At 38.5% G+C, this 21,604-nt stretch overlaps 1 protein-coding gene across 3 annotated transcripts in view; it reads left to right on the plus strand.

Moving 5' to 3' along the window:
• The window catches only part of SLC16A9 (solute carrier family 16 member 9), a 65,103-nt gene that overhangs the window by 13,859 nt on the left and 29,640 nt on the right, over positions 1-21,604 (plus strand). For all 3 annotated transcript variants that reach the window (XM_053583877.1, XM_053583876.1, XM_053583878.1), the window contains exon 2: positions 13,054-13,283. In XM_053583877.1, coding sequence (XP_053439852.1) covers positions 13,088-13,283 — 196 coding nt within the window. In that variant the 5' untranslated portion in view covers positions 13,054-13,087. The remainder of the gene's footprint in view (positions 1-13,053; positions 13,284-21,604) is intronic.

The following is a 21,604-nucleotide window of genomic DNA, read 5'->3' on the forward strand; positions in this document are numbered from 1 at the left end:
GAGTTTCTGTTGTTTTTAAGCCACTCAGTTTATGGTATTTTGTTATAAAGGCCTGAATGGGCTAAGACAGAAAATAAAGGTTTCCACTTGCTTCTATTTTCCCTCTATCCACACAGCTGCCTCTTCTCCTCTTCCCTCCCTTGCCTGGATCCTTCCTCTATTGAGACAGAGGATGAGACAGTCAGCCAGAAGTTGTTCTTCCATGCAATAGGGCAGTGATGGTCACCCTGTATGCACGTCAGGATAACCTGGGAAGCTTTCAAAAGAGCAGTCTGGTACAACCTTTCTGGAAGGAAGTATGGAGAATCCTCAAAGCACTCAAGCTAGACCTCCCATTTGATCCTGCAATCCCATTACTGGGCATCTACCCAGAAGGAAAGAAATCCTTTTATCATAAGGACACTTGTACTAGACTGTTTATTGCAGCTCAATTTACAGTCGCCAAAATGTGGAAACAGCCTAAATGCCCACCAACCCAGGAATGGATTAACAAGCTGTGGTATATGTATACCATGGAATACTATTCAGCCATTAAAAAAAATGGAGACTTTACATCCTTCGTATTAACCTGGATGGACGTGGAAGATATTATTCTTAGTAAAGCATCACAAGAATGGAGAAGCATGAATCCTATGTACTCAATTTTGATATGAGGACAATTAATGACAATTATGGTTATGGGGGGGGAACAGAAAGAGGGAAGGAGGGAGGTGGGTGGGGCCTTGGTGTGTGTCACACTTTATGGGGGCAAGACATGATTGCAAGAGGGACTTTACCTAACAATTGCAATCAGTGTAACCTGGCTTATTGTACCCTCAATGAATCCCCAACAATAAAAAAAAAAAAAAAAAAGAGCAGTCTGGTGGTGGTGGGGGGGGGGGGTGGTTTGGCATCAGCCTATGTTCTGGCCTCCAGATAATTGCAGTGCTATCGAGTGGAGAACCACTGTGGCCGCTGGGCAGTGCTCCTCACAGTGTGTCTGTGGGTGACCAGGACCAGAATCCTAGGCTGCCTTTTTAAAAAGTGCAGATTCTGAAATTCTGGTTTGTTTGTTTGTTTTTTTAGAGACAGAGTCTCACTCTGTTGCCCTTGGTAGAGTGCTGTGGTGTCATCATAGCTCACAGCAACCTTAAACTCTTGGGCTCAAGGGATCCTCTTGCCTCAGCATCCTGAGTAGCTGGGACTACAGGTACCTGTCACAAAACCCAGCTCATTTTTCTATTTTTAGCAAGAGGGGTCTCCCCCTTGCTCAAGCTGTTCTCGAAATCCTGAGTTCATGCTATTCACCTGCCTCACCCTCCCAGAGTGCTGGAATTACATGTGTGAGCCATGACGGCAGGCCAGATTCTGAAATTATTAATACATTAAAAACATTTAGGCCTTAAACCTGAAACTTGAAAGGAAACCAAATCCTAATAGTTTTGAATTATTTCAAATTGTTGTCTGTCAATAGCCAGATCTTTGTTTGATATTCTAAGTGTTAAGAAATAAGTAAAGATTAAAAAGTTTTAAAAGAGTCAGATTTCGAAACATCCAGTCACCAGTTCTCTAGAACTCTGGGGTATGTAACTGGTAACTACTCCTTAGAAAGTGGCTATGAAATGATCAGAAATGCCTTAAGATTATGAAAGTTAGACCTGGTAACATTTATCAAGCTGTTTACAGTATGCTAGGCATTGAGCTTTGCATTTTCAATATGCTATCATACCATTTTACAGACGAGAAAACAGGCTTAGGACACTAAGTAACTGGCCTACAATCACATGGTCAGTGATACTATGTGTGTAAACTGGATTGGAACCAGCTGTACAACTAAGGAGAAAGCCCGTGATCTTAACTATCATTACTTAGTTCTTATCATTTGGGAACCAGATACTACAAAAATTTTCTAGCCCATCTTTACGATGAAATTCAGAAGACTAAAGGGAGGCTATCAGGCAATTGAAAATATTCTTAACCAGCTTCACACTGTTTCCTTTTATCTCCTTCTTCCATATGTGCATTGAGCAGCCAAAGGTCATTGATGTTGACTTTAGAAACTCTGAATTTCTGGTCTGTTTTCATTGTTCAGATTCTTCTTTTATGATATTTAGTCATTGCTGCATCTGCAGAGAAGCTTTGCTCTGTTATCTCTTTGAGGAGCTGCAAAACCACTGAGATAAGCAACACATATTCTCCTGATTTTATTGCTCTCATGCAAACGTGTTTCTAGGTTAAAAATCTGTGTGTGTTGGCTTGAAAGGTGGATGTGGGTGAGGAGGAGCACCTCTGGTCTTGGTGGGGGGACCTCACATTTACGAAAAGTCTCATGGAGCTATTTCTAATTCTCTCTAAATAGGTCCATATAAATGGTCATTGTATCCTTGTGTGTTTATAGCATTAGTTTCTTTCTTTTTAAAATTGGCTTTATTAAGGTATAATTTACACACGATAAAATCCAAAAAGTGTAAGTGTACAATATGATGAGTTTTGGCAAATGTATATAGTCGAGGTTTACCTTTTTTTGTGTGTAGTAGCTTTATTAAATTATAATTGACAAACCATACAGTTCACTTATTTAAAGTATACAGTCTGATGATTTTTGGGGTATATTTAGAATAAGGCAACTGTCACTCCAATCAATTTTAGAGCCTTTCTTCACTCCTAATAGAAAGTGATCACTCCCTGTTCCTTTCAACCCTCTAACCTCCCAGCCCTAGGCAGCCGCTAATCTACTTTGTTTTATAGATTTGTCTATTCTGTACATTTCATATAAATGAAATCATACAATATGTTGTCTTTTTCAACTGGCTTCTTTCACTTAGATTAAGATTTTTAAGGTGCACACATGTTGTTGCCTGTGTGAGAACTTCATTCTTTTCTACAGCTGAATAATATTCTATTATATGGATATATCACATTTCATTTTTCATCAGTTGGTGGGCATTTGAGTCCATTATCAAAAATATTCATCACTTATATGTAGAACATTAATGTATAGACATCTAGAATATTTAATATATTCTATCTCTGTTTTAATATACATAATATTTTCTATAAATATTCACTTTTGTCTGATAACATTAATTTTTAAGGTATAGACATGTAACAGACACTTTGCTTTTTATTTTCCTATTTTAGCTTTCTGTCTTTCAAGATTTAGTATACCAGGAGTCGGAAAGATGTAAGTAGCATAGTCCTGTCTTTGACCTCAGAGTCAATCTGATCAAAGCAACCCCAATTGGGTTCACAGTTGTTCTAAGGTTATTATTTTGAGTGTGCTCTCTTATATAGCTATCTCACCTGTAGAAAATGCTTTTAGAATTGTAGATGTAGAAATATTTAACTATATTATGAAGATGGCTCAGTATGATTTTACAAAGTTTTTTTCACACTATATTTCGAAGCACAACATGGTTGATTTTTTCTTTCCCTAAAAAAATGACATTGATATATAACTAAATTTATTTGACTGCAGAAGACAAACCATAAACTGACATTTTGAAATGTCACTGGAAAGTGGCAAAATTGATCCAGTGACTATAACTTTTTTCCTCTTTTTAAGAGATAGTCTTGCTCTGTCACTCAGGCTGAATGCAGTGGCACAATTACAGCTCCCTGAAGCCTCAAACTCCTGGACCTAAGCCATCTTCCCACCTCAGCCTCCTGAGTTGCTGGAACTATAGGTTGCTATCAAGCCCGGCTAATCTTTTTTTTTTTCTTTTCTTAAATTTTTTGTAGAGATGAGGCTGAACACCTGGCTATGAGCAGTCCCTTGCCTCCCAGAGTGCTACAATTAGAGGTGTGAGCCACCATGCCTGGCCCCAGTGACTGTAACTTTTAAAGGATAACGTTTACTGTTAACCTGAACAGTCTTGGTAACAAATGAATCAACAAATAGGGGAGCTTCACTTGCAAGTTTACATTTTTGACCCAGACAGAACTCATTTTAAATTTTTACCTCACTTATAAGTTATAAAAAATCAGTTATAAGTGTGTTGACACTTTTGCAATTTATGACTGCAGATGTTGCACTTTTTACCTCAAATATTATAGGATGAAACTGCTTAAGAAATAGGAAAGTGAACTTTGAAGTAAAATAATAGCTGTGGTAGGGAGAAGGCAGGCTTAACTAGAAAAGGGCATGGTCACTTGTATATCTTAACCACCTGTCTTATGCTTGTCTCTCATGAAATGAAATTTAATTAATTTATATTTGAATTAGGAATTTCTGTATGAATGTATATTTGTTTACCTATATTTTATTTCTTTCTTTATTTATTTTTGAGACAGAGTCTCACTGTCACCCTGGGTAGAGTGCCATGGCATCATAGCTCATGGCAACCTCAAACTCCTGGGTTCAAGTGATCCTTTTGCCTCAGTATCCTGAGTACCTGAGTCTACAGGAGCCTGCTGCAATGCCTGGCTAGTTTTTCTATTTTGGGGCAGGGTGTGGGGGTGGGGTGGGTCTCGCTCTTGCTCAGGCTGGCCTCAAACTCCTGAGCTCAAGCAATTCACCTAACTTGGCCTCCCAGAGTGCTGGAATTACAGGGGCGAGCCACCATTTCCAGCTTTTTACCTATATATTTTTAGAATTCCCAAATAATCATTCATCTAACATTTTAACTTACATTTTATTAGAATACCCAAAAAATGATTTGTTTACCTACCTATTTTTTAGGTATTAGATAATTATTTCTCAGTTCTCAGGATCCCTTTACCCAAACTGAGGTGGTAGAGAATAAATAAGTTGGCAAAAGAAATAGTTTATGGGAAAGAATAACATAAATATTAGAACTACTTCTGGCAGAGCAGGTTTGCTCTGTGGTTTATGAAACTTTTTACCTATATTGGAGTCAGAACTAAAGCAAAATTTTAGGCAGCTTTTGAAGGTATAACCCACATACAGGAGTCTCCGTAAAGTTTGTGTGCAATATCAAATTTATCCATTTGGTGTGTACAGCTCAGTGGTTTTTAGTCTATTCACAGAGTTGTGCAACCTGCACCACAATATAATTTTTAAATATTTTCATCACTGTAAAAAGAAACCCTGTACCTTTAACAGTCATTCCCACTCCTCAGACTATTTTCCAAGGTGGCTCCTGCCTTTTCTTCTGCAGTATGAGGGTTCCCATTCTACAGATCTTCCCCTGTGATTTATAGCCTTTTATATAGCAAATAAATGTTAACTGATGGAAGGTCCTGTAACCCGGTATGACTCAGACTTTTGACTTGCCTCACAGATAACTAGATCAAGGCAAAATCAACCTGGAATCAACCTTTCCACCCTCCTCGCCCCAGGATACAATCACAGGCAGGATCCTAGGCTCTTAAACACAAAGTACTTCAGTACCAGGCAATTTGTTAGTGATTGAAATGCAAATGAAAATGTGCCGTTGTTGACCTCTTTGCATATTTCAAGTGAAAAATGTATCTATGAATCGTTAATGACATATCGGTAGGCAATGTTTAAAAGGGGATTATCAGAGAAAGATTTTGTGGTGGGGGACAAAGGCAAAAGGGCACTGTCGACTGAAAAGAAGATTAAATAATTATCAATCACTCTGCGTTTGGGAAAAATTAGTCTAGTACGTATGCATTTCAGGAACAGAAAGCTTCCATGTCAATATTAAATGTTCTTAAATATCAAATATGCAATTCTGACAGCCTATATCCAAGAGAACAGAAATTTTCAGCCAGTATGAAGAGTTGGGCATTATTTGAACAGTCTACAGGCAGTCGAGAGCACTAAAGCTTCAAGTTTTACCATGAATGAAATGTTGACTTTCATCAACAGACCTCTTCACTTTTCATAGGAAGTGATTGGAACTTGCCAATTCTTCTTTCTGCTTAAATGAAATGAATTCTAGCTTTAGGAGATAGGATATCCTTTATACTAATGATAATTTAATTTTTTGAATAATGATGTCTTCTTACAGTTAGTTTTATTTCATGCTCTTTTCTCTCCTCCAGGGGAGGTTCTTGATACATGGAATGTAATAATTTCAAAGTTAAAGTTAAGAAATACACGTACATCACACGTTAAAGTGAATTTTGTGATATCCCATTAGATGACAAAACTGCCCCTAAATTATAGTTTTCTTCAAATAGTCTCTTCAAATAGGTTTTTAATTTTGAATCACGTAAGGTGTCTGGTCACACGAAGTCCTGCTTTGTGAACACTCTGGTTAAAGGAGATTCCAAATTCTCAAAGAGTTTACTAGAATTTGCTATAATATGTACAGAAGCACATTTTTATACAGTTTTATGAATAAGATCCTCAAACTTTGAATATACTCATAGACTATTAGTTTAAATAACACAACACCTTCTAGTACTTATAGATCTTGTTATTTTTTAGGAAAGAAAAAAAATTCCACCACTTAGATAAGATAAATGAGTTGTTAATGTCAGAATTTATTAGATAAAGTATAGAAAGAATTCTATCTTGGGATTATAAACATAGACTTCTTGAAACTCATTCTTCTTAAGTTTCAGGTGAAAGTACCATGTTCCTAATCTTTGTTTTTTTTTTTTTTTTTTTTTGTTTTTTTTTTTTGTTTTTTTTGGCCAGGGCTGGGTTTGAACCCGCCACCTCTGGCATATGGGACCGGCGCCCTACTCCTTGAGCCACAGGCGCCGCCCATGTTCCTAATCTTGATGTCCTTTGTGAGCCCTGTAAGATCTGCCCTCTCCAACTCCACCAAATTTATCAAGCCTGTGCTGATTCCACACCTGTGTCCCTGTTGTTGGTCTTGCCTGAGTCTCTCTTTCATGAATCTCCTCTTCATTCTTTACAATGAACCTACTTTATGAGGTTGTCCTCTCTGGTTCTGGCCTTGCCTTGATTGCTTTCATTTCTCGCAACTCCTAACATGTTCACCCACTTCTAAGGCACCTGATCATGTGCACATTCTCTGGTGCATGTACCATCCCATATGCTGTCGTCTAACCTTCCTAACTGATTCTGAGAGCTCATAGAGGACAAGGACCCTGTTTCATATCTCTTCGGATTTCCCTTAGTATCTAGTGCAATATAATTTAATCGTAAGTGACCAAAAAATGTGTTGAATAAAGACGACATTTATCATGCCTCACTCCTGCAAATATTAGGATGAATGGGCTTAGTGGAAATTTCAGTTAATTTGGAGTTTTTATTAAAGAGTGCCAAGTAAGGAAGTTTATCCTATTGAATCATAAGATGTGAAGAAGGGGGGATAAAATTTCTGAGAGAAATTTTCAGAAAAATAGATACAGCATATCTGTATTTCATATATTCTGTTGTCATCAACTATATTCCTCAGTTTTACCTTTGGCCCAATTGGAATCAGTTGGGCTATGGATGGTTAAAATCACCAGTTTGAAATTAGTTCATATGCACACTGTTTATTGTACTGTAAAGAAAGAAAACAAATATCAGGTAACTTATTTTACTGAGTTAGCTCATGAAACTAGAAGACTGGAGAAACCAAGCTTGGGTGTCTCTAAGGGTTCCAGGTAGTGGTAATGACAGAGTTCTCTTCGGTGCGCTTTTATGAGCATCAGTGATCAAATATTTTTCCTTCTTTATAGCATTTCATTCAAGATTCAGAGTCCTGGGAGGATGGCCCTACTAGCCTCTCTTGGGTTATGCACCAAGCTATTGCTCAAGGTCAAGGAATCTTGATTAATTGTCCCTCTAAGCCTCTACCCAGAGTGCCAAGTTAAGGCCCCAAGACGGAAATTGGGTACCACTACAAAAAGGCAGAAATAAACACTAGCCTATTTATGAAATCACCTTACAGAATACAGAATATCAGACAAATAGCAGGTGAGTGGTACTTAAGGAATAGAAAAAAGTACAGGAAGAAGGTGTTACCCTGTCAGAAAACAAGATACCACTAAATGGTATTTTTTGGTCTGTTCTATTGAGACTACATGTATCTTAAACTATGAGATGGTAACAGGTCAGAAGCTGTAAGTCAGCCCTATATAAACTTGTCTTTCTAGTCAGGGTTGATTTCCATGGAAACTTTGCATTTCTAAGGTTTGCTCTCCTAAATATTTATTGTAAGAGGAATTTCTCTGGCTCCTGTCCTATGTATTGAAATGTCACCCAAGGCAAGGCAAAGCAAGGCAGGGCAAAAGTATTTGGAGTAGAAAGGCATTTCTGTCCACTTTGGTTTGGGAGCTAATCCTCCTTCCCCTCTCCCATCACCACCCACTTCCCAGGAATACTGGCTTTATTCATGATTCTGCTGCTCTGACTAAATAAATGTGTACTTTTCCTGAAATGCTATGATTTGAAGATTTAAATGAAGGACAATTTTGTAAGCATTTGTCTTCATGTAATCTCTTAATCTCTTTAGATGTTTGGCTATTTCTATTATTTATTATCTAGTTTGGGGAATTAAGACTATATTTTTTTAAAGAGGATTTGGAAAAGGAATTGTAAAATAGTAAATTGTCATTAGAAAGACCAGAATTGAATTGTTCACTTTTACAATAGCATCTGTACTGGAGAGAGTATACTTCTGATGGAGGGATATATCTGATTACCGCAATGTATTTTGATATTTGGAAGTTTGAATTATTCTGTTTACATAATCATGTGGTTTGAGTTCTCAGAGCTTAGAATCTATAGTTTTGTGCACAAATTGTAACACCTTAAAAGTTGGTATGTACAAAGGCCTATGGCAGGTGGTGATATGAGTTTTGCCCAGTGCTCTGAATTCGAAGTGAAGAAATCCATGGAAGCCCAGGCAAACAAATGATGGGTGTAGCCACAAGTCTCTTAGGGTAGCCAAATGCCTTGTCACCTCATCAGGGATGTGTATGAATGGTTGAGTGATATTCCTTTTGTCTTTTCCTGTTATCTGAGGAAACCACAGTCAAGTGAATGGGTTGACAAAACCTGTGGGCAAAGACTGTTGAACCTGACTATAGACCTGACAGGAAGGGACCCTGAAGGTATAGGTTACACGGGAGACCCTGCTGGGGACCTGGAAGCCAGGCCTTGGGTCTCCAAATCCATTGTTTTGAAAGCTGTTTCCGAAGAAAAATTTTTACATTTATTTTAATTAAGTAAATATTTTGATGCCAAAACTTAGTCAAAATTAAAAGCAAAAGTAGACAAATGTCACCTATGAATTTAAAAACTCCCATCCAATAAACTAACACAGTCAAAATAGTGCACTGACCAAGGAAAATTTCATCCAGTAATTCAAGGATGTTTCAGCAGAACACTAAAAATAGAAAAATATGAATGTTTTCTTAACTTGGTAAAATAAATCTAAGCCTCAGAGGCAGCATCATGGCATTTGAAGGCATTCCCACCAAAGTTGGGAACTAGACAAAAATGTGTTGCTGCTCAATCAAGTTCACTGCTCGTTGCCCCAGAGAAAGCTGGTACACTGAGATAGCAGGAGTTACAGCACAGAAAGGGGTTCATTCTGCAGAGCACTGAATGAGGAGATGGGAGGAATTTCTCAAAACCACTTCTGTGAAAATTTGGGAGAAAGGTTTTTTAAAGATAGTTTGGCAGGCAAAAGGCTAGGCAATTTGGTCTGCTAATTGGCTGGGTCTGGGGCAGAACCATAGGGGTGGAAGACTGTCTTCTTTGCTGACCAGGTTTTTGGTACGGGTCACAAGAGCAGTAGAGTCAGTTTCTATGCACGGGCCAATGGTCTGGGTGGGTCAGCTGTTCTACCAGAATGCAGGGCCTGGAAGATATCTCGAAAACTACCCTCAGGTTTCAAATGGGGGATGTTATCTACAGTGGAAAGTTAAGAACCTTTATGACCACAACTGTGTGACTTCAGAGTAGCAATTTTAGAAAGATAAAGAAGGGGACAGTGACTAATTATTATCAAGCAAATGAAGAGACCGTGGGTGGTTATTATCATTATTTTTAGCTAAGCCTGTGCCTTTGCACCTTGCACCCCTTGATCTGTAAAGGGCGATTTCAAATAAAGGGCTCTTGACATTATTTTGAATGTACTATTTGATGAAATGACAAAAGAAATTAGAAGCATAAAACTTCAAAATATTTAAGGAGGTAAAGCTATCATTGTAGATGATTATATAATTGTATTGCACTGTGTACTGCATGTGCTCAAGAAAATTATCTGAAAATCTACTGCAAATTGGAGAATTTAGTAAGTCAGTGGGATGCAAAATTAACATATGGCGATCAATAGCTTTTAAACAGCTATTGACAAATCAAAGAAAATGACTTTAATTGCATTATTAGCAAAAAGGATAAAACATATAAAGATACAATAAAATGAATGGTGAGGAAAACCGTGAACACTAAAAACACAAAAGGAGTCTTAAACAAATGTAAAACACACCATCTTCTCAGAGTCAAGGTCATATAAGGATCAAGTCTCTCTAAATCAATTTTTAAATTTAACTCATTCCTAATGAAAGCATCATCAGATTTCTTTGTGAACCAAACAGGCTGATTCTGGAATTCATTATAAACAAACAAACAAACAAACTCAAATAGCTGAGAAAATACTGAAAAAAAGAGTGCAATGATGGAGAAAGCGGGAAGGAACTCAGCCCTACGAAAGATTGAAATATATATTTTTTAAAAATATATTTTTAAAAGACTTTTATAAGAAGATTCTATGATTAAACCAATGTGGTAATGGTGTGTGAATAGACAGACCAATGGAACAGAATAAAAAAATCCAGAAATGCATCAAGATTAACCAAAAATCAAGCAAGAATTTCAAATGGCTCTACCTCTGAAATGATGCACAACATTTATAAGCGAGAAATACAAGTTAAAACTACAATGAAATACTATTTTAATGTCAACAAATTGGAAAAAGGCCAAACATTTCGCAACATACTCAAAATCCTAGAGATAATTTAAGTCAGTTCAATCTCCTTGAAGCCAATTTGATAGTAGAAATTACAATTATAACTGTACCTCCCCGTTAACTCAGCAATTCTGCTTTTGGATTTTACCTAACAGATAAGCAGCAAAAGGATATATGCATATATAAGGTGGCATTGTTTTTTCCTTGTAAACCATAGGGGACAGGTTAAACAAATTCCTATACTGGAATACAACGCAACAGTAAGAAAAAACTAAGGAAGGTCAGTATGCACTGATGTGACAGATCTTCGAGATGTTTGTCAAGTGAAAAAAAGAAACAAGGCACATGCTAGTGCGTATATTTTTGTGTAAAAAGTAGTGGAAATCTATATTAGAGTCTGTTTGTGTATGCGTAAAGAAACTCTAAAGGGGCGTCTAACCTGTGGCCCGCGGGCTGCAGGCAGATTATTTGAAGGCTGTTTTACTTATCATGAAAATTACACATGGACTTTTTTTTAATCAGCTTTCATTAGTATTTTTGTATTTAAGTGTGTCCCAAGACAACTCTTGTTCTTCCAATGTGTGGCAGAAAAAAGAAAAAGGTTATATCTGCTTCTAGACAGATATAAAAGAAGCAAGAGGCATTGGTTATCTGTAGAGATGAAGACTCAACGAGAAATAGGTAGATGAGGGACTGTGTATCTTTTGTCCTTTTAAAATTGTTGAACCATGTGAATGTTTTGCCTACTCAACAAGTAAATAATAAATAAATATGTAGATAGCCATACAGTGAGAATCAGTGTACTTACGAAAAACCACTAAGGATGTTTTCTATTTAATGATAGGGAAAAATCTCCAAAGATGTTAATTGAATGAAGGAAGGTGCAGAATATAAGGTATAGGTTGTAACTTTTTGTCAAAATAAAGGGAAATCAAAGAATATTTGCTTAGGTTTTCTTTCTTTCTTTTTTTTTTTTTTTAATTTTTTTTGTAGAGACAGAGACTCACTTTATCGCCTTCAGGAGAGTTCTGTGGAGTCACAGCTCACAGCAACCTCCAGCTCCTGGGCTTAGGCGATTCTCTTGTCTCAGCTTCCCTAGTAGCTGAGATCACAGACGCCCACCACAACACCCAGCTATTTTTTTTTTTATTAAATCATAACTGTGTACATTAATGCGATCATGGGGCACCATACACTGGTTTTATAGACCGTTTGACACATTTTCATCACACTGGTTAACATAGCCTTCCTGGCATTTTCTTAGTTATTGTGTTAAGACATTTACATTCTACATTTACTAAGTTTCACATGTACCCTTGTAAGATGCACCGCAGGTGTAATCCCACCAATCACCCTCCCTCCGCCCACTTCCCCCCTCCCTCCCCTCCCTTTATGGCTTTCACATGAAAGCTATAACCCAGTTATAACCCAGCTATTTTTTTTTTTGCAGTTCAGCTGGGGCTGGGTTTGAACCCATCACCTTTGGTATATGGGGCCGGCCCCCCATCCACTGAACCACAAGTGCTGCCCTGCTTAAGGTTTTCTTAAAGGAACTCTGGATGGATGCTCATGTTGATGAAAGTTGTGCTGTGCTACCGGTTTCTCCTGGGGGTTCCCTTTAGGAGTGCAACTCCTTTCCCCAGCTGCAGGGACCTCTGGCGATGGCCTTCAACTGCCAGCAGGAGTGGAGACACCTGAGCTCAGGTCACCACTCCTTCCTGGGTGGTTGCATCCAGGAATGGTGGACATGGGGGTGTGAAGGGACAGCTCCCCACACCTACTCAGGGCAGTTCTGCCCGGTCAGCCTAACTTGAGCAATCTCCTACTTTATAACGTGAAGGGCGCCCACTTCTCCTGCCATCTGAGCCCTTCCACGGGTGTTGGCTGGAGAGCACTCCTAATAATTCTTCTTGTTAATAGTCTGCTTCCTAGAAAACCCAAGAAGCTAAAAACCAAGAAACTAAAATCAGTAGTTCCCTGTGGTAGGGCAAGGATGAGAACCCAGTGAAGAAGTCTGAGGTTTAAAAGGAGACATTTCACTGTATGCCTTTTTATAATTAAACAAAAATTTGTACCATGGGGATGCATACTTTATTCAAATCATAAATAAAAATGTAAAAGTGAATTTGATATATCCGTAATATTTTATGCTTTCCCACGTACATCTTTCTGTTTTTTAATTTAGAAGGAGATATTCTCATCCAAAATACTGTCTCCTTCTACACTTTAAATATACTTTCCTTTTCTGTTTGTTTTTGTTTAGGACCTACAGAGAAACACCTTGACTTCGTCTTACAATGGAACTTAAAAAGTCCCCTGATGGTGGATGGGGCTGGGTCATCGTCTTGGTCTCCTTCCTCACTCAGTTTTTGTGTTACGGATCGCCGTTGGCCGTCGGAGTCCTGTACATAGAATGGCTGGATGCCTTCGGTGAAGGAAAAGGCAAAACAGCCTGGGTCGGATCCCTGGCAAGTGGAGTTGGCTTGCTTGCAAGTAAGTGGGCACGTTTATGCTTCTTCTTATTCTTTAACCAGTTAATTACATTTGCTGCATCAGTAACACCGTGCAAGGCATCTGAGTTTTCTTTTTTGTTTTATTTTATTTATTTATTTTTAAATGGAGTCTCAGGCTGTTGCCCAGGGGAGAGTGCTGTGGCGTCACAGCTCACAGCAACCTCAAACTCTTGGGCTTAAGTGAGTTGCCTCAGCCTCTGAAGTAGCTGGACTATAGGCACCTGCCACAACACCTGGCTTTTTTTTTTGTTTTTTTTTTTTGTTGTTGTTGTTGCAGTTGTCACTGTTGTTTTAGCTGGCCCGGGCCGAGTTTGAACCCACCAGTCTCAGTGTATGTGGCCAGTGCCCTACCCACTGAGCTATGGGTGCCGCCTGAGGCTTCTTTTTGGAAAAAGTGTATATTAGAACACTCTTTCACTGTACCGATGCTGTGTGAAAATACAGGCATTCCATAAGACAATTCAATTGTTCATTTGTTCATTTCTTTATTCATTTATTGTCTACTATGTGCCAGGCAGTGTACTAGCCGCTGAAAATGAAAAGACTAACAGCAAACACATGGTTCCTGCCCGTGAGGGGCTCACAGTCCAGTGAGAGACACACATCCATGAGAAAGAACGAATCGGGGAGATGAAGGTAGCGATCCAGGTGTGTGCAAGGCATCTTGGTGATCCAAGGACCAAACGCTCAAGTGATGCTCAGCAGTGCTCTAAGCAGGTTCTGAGCGGCTCATGGGTTACTTTGCTCTTCTCTGATTCAGACACACTATGCTCATGATGACTTCATAAGAAAAATCTGACATAGCAAAGGGTTTCACAGTGATGAGGATGTTATTAAGGATTTTAATGTGTTACATATAAGATATATATGATGTATTTTCTTGTCTCCAAAAGTAATATTCTCCATAAAAAGCTGCATATTTTGTAATAGTGATTCTTCTTATCATCTTTAGAGGAAAAAGGAGAGAAATTTTGTTTTTGTTTTTACCATTAAGATCATATATGCCACTTCTATATCTGGACTCATATTTTAAACTCGGCAATAATATTTAGTGATCAACACTCTACTGTACTTAGAACTATTTAAGCACGGCAGAGGGAGGATGAATGGTAAGCTCTTACTTAATGTGCACACGATAAGGGTTTGCAGCACAAACCTGGCCAATGGGCTCAACTACAGCTTGAACTTTACCTTAGAAACATAAACAATGTAGGGTGGCACCTGTGGCTCAGTCGGTAAGGCGCCAGCCCCATATACGGAGGGTGGCGGGTTCAAACCCGGCCCCGGCCAAATTGCAACCAAAAAATAGCTGGGCATTGTGGCAGGTGCCTGTAGTCTCAGCTACTCGGGAGGCTGAGGCAAGAGAATCGCTTAAGCCCAGGAGTTGGAGGTGGCTGTGAGCTGTGTGATGCCACGGCACTCTACCGAGGGCCATAAAGTGAGACTCTGTCTCTACAAAAAAAAAAGAAACATAAACAATGTAACCTAATTATTTGTGCCCTCATATTAATCTGAATAGAAAAATAAAATGTGCTGAGGTAGTGACCTAGACAGGGTTAGTGTCCTGGGCTCTCCTCCTATGTGCTTTGAATTTCCAGTTACTTACTGGGCAAGTCACAATCTCTGTTCATATGAGGAAAATAAGGACATTGAAGGTGGCGATTTGTAAGGTGTTTTCCGGCTCTAAAATGGTTTCATGAAAATATGTTTAATACAGAATGTATTGACCAGTCTTTCTTTTAAATATGCATCTCTCTGGATATTAAAGAGGGCTGCTAAAAAAAAAAAAAAAAAGCAAATACTTCCAAGTGATAAATTACAAACAAGACTAAAAGACTAGAAAAACAATGCTGAATCATTTGTCTGTGTCAGATAAGATAACTAAACATACCTAAACAACTAAAAAGATAATACTTTAAGAGCTCAAGAAAAAAGGAAAAGGTTGCCCAAGGTTTGTTTGAGAGTTTTTCAAAATAGGGTTTATTTATAAAGCCATCAAAGTATAAGTGGATAATAATTGGTATGTAAATATAGGAATTTAAAAGTATTGATTTCTAGAAAACCACCTATATTGGAGAAGAGAGATTTTTTTTTATGTTCTTTAGTTAGTCACCATTTCTATTAGGAAATTCTAAGTTATACAGAAATAACCTTGGCAAGGGTCAAAAAGATAATTGAAATGTCTCAGTTAGCATGTACTTGGAGAACAAAGTTTCTTTTCACAATTCTGTCCAGGTAGGAGCTGAGGATTGAGGGAAGTTGAGATTTCCTTAAGGGGGTGGCATTGCTGATCAGAGCTGAAGCTAACTGTCTTTGAAAATTAACTGCAGCCATATACTTTGTTCAAGTTCCCGGGCAGATGACCACTTATCTCAAGGGCCAGGAATAGCCCTCTTCACTTTTAAGCAGGACTAGCTACATAATTTGTGGGTCCCAGTGCAAAATGAAAATACAGGGTTCTTGTTAAAAACTCAATAAGTCTGTTTCTTCATCTTTAAATTTGAGATAATGAAGGTATCTACCCTATATGATTGTTATGTGGAATAATTGAGATAGTACTTAGCATATGGTAAGTACTCAATAAATTTTAGTTTTATTGGAGAACAAAATCACTTACAAATAAAATGACTGTCCCAGGCAGTTCCAACCAAACTCTAGAACGTGCGAAAGAAATACAACGGATAAAATGCAAAGACATTTCTTAGAAGGATGGGCAGGAAGGAGAGCTGTGAAGTTGCTGAGATTGTGCCTAAGCGTCTAAAAGTTAAAGGCCTACCCCTTGTCTTTTATAAACGTAGATTTGCACAGTAGCTCATAATAGCATTTTAGAAGTGTGAAAAGATATGCACTCTTTATAACTTTAATTCTTAATTCCTTTTCCCTGAAACCTGAATAATTGAGGAGAAAATACTTCTTCCTTTTGCCTGAATTATTATTTCGTTCAGATAATCCCTGGGATGAATAAAGCTGGGTATAAGGGGTGGTGCAACTTTCCGGGTTGTACATTGTGAATGAACTTATCGCTGGTATATATGCTCATAGGGTCTCTCTGTGCTGTGGACGCCAAGATAGACAAAACTGGCTATGCTTCTAAGGGGTTTGTAGTCCGGGGAAGCAATAGGAAAAAGGTAACTACTAATTTGAGACTTTATGAATGCCATGGAGAATAGAAGTTTTATATGTCAACTTGGCTAAGTTACAATCTCCAGTTAGTCAAACCCTAATCTAGGTGTTGCTATAAAGGTATTTTGTAGATGTGCATAAAGTTCATCATCAGTGAACTTTATGTAAGGTAGATTAGTCTAGATAATCCACATGGATTTGATTCCATTTGTTGAAAGGCTTTCAGAGCAGAAATGAGCTTTCCCAGAAGAAGAAATTCTGCTGTGGCTGCAGCTTCAGACCAAGCCCGAGAGTTCTTACATACCCTTCCTGGTGACCTGCTCTTCCGATCTGGGACTTGCCCAGCCAGGCAAGTATTGTCTGGCTAATCTCATAAGTCAGTTCCTTGCAATATAGCTGTTAATGTATGTTTCATACTATTCTTGTTTCTCTGTCAATAGAGCTGGGATGGAAGGTAACTGAATGGCCTTGCATTAAGATGAGCTAGAACACCTTTTGCCTGGATGTTGTTCTTCAAATTCAAGGAACAGGGTGAGGCTGCTTCTCAGACAATCCAGTTGCTAAAACAGCAGGAAGATCTTTCTTCAGTAGTTTTGTACTTGGAGCAGAGTAGTCCCCACACCTGCTTTTGTCCTCAGTTGCTCTAAAGGCCTTCAGACTCATGAGTCAGTAAACATATCCCAGGTGAATGGAGTGAGTCAATATTGCCAACCCCACTTGCTGAGTGAGTGGTGAGTGCTGGCAGAGCTGGGTTTGGGCATTACCCCCAAGCACTGTTAACTCCTTCAGCACTAAATTCCTACCTGCCATGAAGATTCTGTTGCATGGGCCAATTCCCAGTGTGCTAGGTAGTTTTAGAACGGATGACAGTGTGACTGGGTTTTGGCTAAACTTTCTGCCATCTCTATAGACCACCAAACCAGCCGACCAGAATAGCAATCAGTGTAAGTGTACCTGAGATCGAGGATTTGAGTGGGTGTGCCTCCTCAGTGCCTTTCTCTTTCTCAAGGAGATGAATTTAAGATTCACAGTCTTAGCTGGAGCAGGGAGTGAGGAACATTCCAATTTGAAGGCTCCCTGCATTTTGGTGGAAATGTAAGGCTTTCGTGAGCCCAGCTGATGGACTTTGTTGGGAAATCCTTTCTGTGTGGCACATCTACACGCTGGCTACTGCTACATTTTATTTCTTACTGTGCATTGACCAACTTAAGGATTCACTGCAGCAGGTCTGCCCATCCTTCCACTCTTGGGACTGTGAAACTTTTTAGGAGGAAAGAGGTACTGGAGATTGACATTATTTCCCAAAGGGAATGACTCCATTCTCAAAGCTATCTTTTAATAATTTCAAAACTACAAAAGCAAATGTGTTTCTGTTTCCTCCATTTAAGATGCATTTTCACTCCTTTTGTTGACATAACCATACTTCATGGCCTGGTTCCCTCTTCTGCAATCCCCAGACACACTGATTGAACCTTCATTACGTGTGTATTGCCCATGGCCTTTCACTCTTGAAATGTGTTGGTTTTGCCTCTGGTCTAGGTCCGAGATTGCGTGTGGTTTTCTCTCTGTCTTCTGATGAGATATGAGTCTCCAGCACTGGGTTGTACAGTACTTAGCTGTTGAGCACTTGACATGTGGCTCATTCAAAAATGGTGATGAGCTATGGATGAAAACTATACCCTGGATTTCAAAGACTTGGTGCGAAAAAGAGTGAAAAATATCTCAGTGATGTTGAAATATTGAGATGATAATATTTTGGATATCATTAGGTTAGACAGAATGTGTTATTAAAATTAATTCCATCTCTGTTTTATTGTCCTAATGTTGTCATTAGAAAGTCTAAAATTCCGTATGCAGCTCACGTGTGTGACTCCTTACATTTGTATTGTACAGCACGGCGTTAATGGATTCTCAGTAAATGGTTAGCTATTCACTTTCTGTCTGATTAACCCAGAGCTAAATATAATGCTGCTAACATATTTAGAAATCTGTAATGCATTCTTCCTCCACGCTGCCTAACAACCAGCAAAAATTGAACTCTGTTGTCTCTTCCCAAATTACCTGAAAGGCTGAAGGAAGCAATGTCATCACTCTCCCTGACTTCCTTAGAGGCAATTTATTCTTCCCAATTTTCTGATTCGCCTGTGATGCATAACAAGACTCTTTTTTAGGTAGAGTTTTCTTGTCATTGGCCGAAAAGTATATCAGACAGTCTGACTTGCAGATGGCTAATAACAAAGGGTTTTCCATATCTTGTTTTGCATTTAAGAGGTTGCAGTGCTCAAAATTCCATCTTCAACCTCTTTTCTTTCTTCACTCTTCACTTTGGTTTGTAGGGTGATTTGTTTTCCTTAACATATCGGTTTTTACCTTTTGGGGGAGAATGTCAGCATTGAGCCAAAAATGTTGCCAGGCCATTGTGCAGGAGGGTAGAAGATCTTTTAAGGACCCTGCATACAACCTAGGGAAGGACAGAACTGTTCACCACCCAGTGCCCCACACTGACTTCTGCCCTCCTTAGGCCATTCCTCTGTGCTGTCTGCCAGCTCTGCTGCTGACCAGTCCAGCTCAGGATTTTCAATTCCACCCATTAGTCAAGATTAATCTCTCCAACAGAAAGTCGTAACAGCCACAGTGGCTCCCAATCACCAATACCAGCAACAGTAATAATAGCTCTTAAGCACCAATACATGGGCAATTGTAAGTTCAAGAAAAATTTTTACTAAAGGTAAATGAATATAAAGGCAATGATGTGTAAGGCTTGTGTGTGTGTGTGTTTGTGTGAGGTTTCTGACATCTTCCTACTTTTTTGTATTGTAAAATTACAACCTTCTCATCATTTCCCTATTAAAACTGTCCAAGGTAGTAATGGATAGTTATTACTTTTTAAAAATGTCTTGTTAAATAAAAAACTAGCAATTCCACTTTTTCTTTCTAGAGTTTCCACAAGTGGAATCACTGGTTCGTGTTATAGGTTAACTAACTTTTGTTCCAGAGGTTCCTTCTACAAAGTGAAAGACCTGAAACCTAATAAGACATCTCCCCTGAGAGTAATCCTTTGGTTTAATTTGTCTCTTGAAACTCATCCAGTGCTGAGGAATAATAATACGCAGTTTATATCATCTTGGAGGCTTGGCATTTTATTACAAAAAACTAAACACATGAATGTGTCATTTTGTAAATGTGACTTGATGGTCCCTTCATTTTATTTTGCCCTAATTATTATTGATGAAGTCTGAGGCTATTTTGGCTTAAATCTATATAAATAAAATCTATAAACATATCCTGGCTCTAAGGATGAGGGTGAAATCATTTGCTCAAATTTTTTGAATAATAAATGATCATAAAGGTTATGTTTTCATGTTACATAAACTCGTAAAACTACATAATCTGGAAGATATTAAATACAAAACACATTGATGTTCTTTACTGATATTTTGATTTCTAGAAAAAAATTAAGAACTGATTAAACTGCTTCTCAATTGATAAGAATGTTGGGCTGACTTTGGCCTTCACTTTGGAGTTGGTCAAATCACGTGAATTTTCTGAGTTCCAGTTTCTTCATTTTTAAGTTGAGGTGTTTGGACCATTTCCAAGTTCCAAAATATCAGATGTAAAATCTTTTGTCTTGAATCTCCAACATCAAGATATTTTTTCACAAACGGGGCTCAGTGACTCATGCCTGTAATCCTAGCACTCTGAGAGGCTGAGGCGAGTAGATCGCCTGAGCTCAGGAGTTCAAGACCAGCCTGAGCAAGAGTGAGACGCCCATCTCTAAAAATAGCTAGGCATTGTGGAGGGCGCCTGTAGTCCCAGCTACTTGGGAGGCTGAGGCAAGAGGATCACTTGAGCCCAAGAGTTTGAGGGCTCAAGTGCTCAAATTGCTGTGAGCTATGATGTCACAGCACTCTAGGAGGGTGACATAGTAAGACTCCATCCCCCCCAAAGGTATTTTTTCTCTAAATAAGCTGTAGATGCCCGTGTGAAAGTTGAGTTTTTTGTTTTCTTAAAAAATAACTTTCAATTTGCTGTTATTATCTGTGAAATAATTTTTGCTCATTTCTTCCTGATGCTTAAATTTTTTTCAAAAATTGTATTGGACACAACTTATTTAAGAATTTATCATGCAATTAATAACAATGCTATGTATTTTATAGAATAGTGAGAATGCTATGAAATTAGCCCTCATTCTCACCCCTAGACTCCCTAACTCTGGAGTTTCTTTGTGGAATTAACGTGCATTAAAGTGTGTAGATGTAAAGTCTTATCTTGAAGATGTAACTTGAAACTTTTCAAGTATGCCAACAATAATCTCTGTGTATTTCAATCCCTTTGTACTGTTAAACTTGTGAAAGCTGACTCTCAATGTCCATGCAGTTTGGTAACAACAGGGAAGGGTCATGACTTCTGTTGTCAAATATCCCTCTGTGAAATTTGACTCTTATAAGACCATTTCTATTTTTGAAGTATCTAAGTATTTCTCATTGGGTATACAGACACCTCAACCAGTGGATGATAAGTTTGGTGTTTCAAATGGATTTTCCTTTTAAAACACCGCCACAGAATATTTTCCTCTGCTTGTCCTATAAATATATCTGTCTGCTCTTTTGCACTGTTTCAAACAAGGGGACATGAACATGCCAGGGGCCATTTCAGGACTGGGGAGAAATGTGGGAGAGCCATAAGCATTGGGACTGATGCTATTATATCTTGGCGTCCATAATCTGGTCTTATACATGCGTTTAAGAGATTCTCTTGTATTGGGAAGAATGTTGGATATGGAGTTGTTGGATTCAGGCTCTTCCATTTACTAACAATGAGATTGTGGATGGATTTCATCATTTCTATGTTGGAGGTTGCTTTATAAAGAAGTACAAGATATACAGAGAATAGTGTGCATGTTATGAGAGAACAGCTCGATGCATTTTCATATCTTTGTGAGATATGTCCAATCGTGATATGTAGTGTGCATCCTTCACTCTCCCTGCTGTATAACAGTCCACTGACTGACTATACCAGAATTTACTGATACATTCTACTTGAGATGGTTTTAACTATTATAAATAATTCTGCTATGCGCATTTATGTATGTGACTCTTGTGGGTATCTCTATTGGACGTATACCTAGAATTGGGACTTCTGGATTTGATAGTATGATAGTATGCTGTATTCAACTTG

The sequence above is a fragment of the Nycticebus coucang genome, chromosome 3 (genome assembly GCF_027406575.1).
Source record: "Nycticebus coucang isolate mNycCou1 chromosome 3, mNycCou1.pri, whole genome shotgun sequence".
In the NCBI taxonomy this organism is placed as follows: domain Eukaryota; kingdom Metazoa; phylum Chordata; class Mammalia; order Primates; family Lorisidae; genus Nycticebus; species Nycticebus coucang.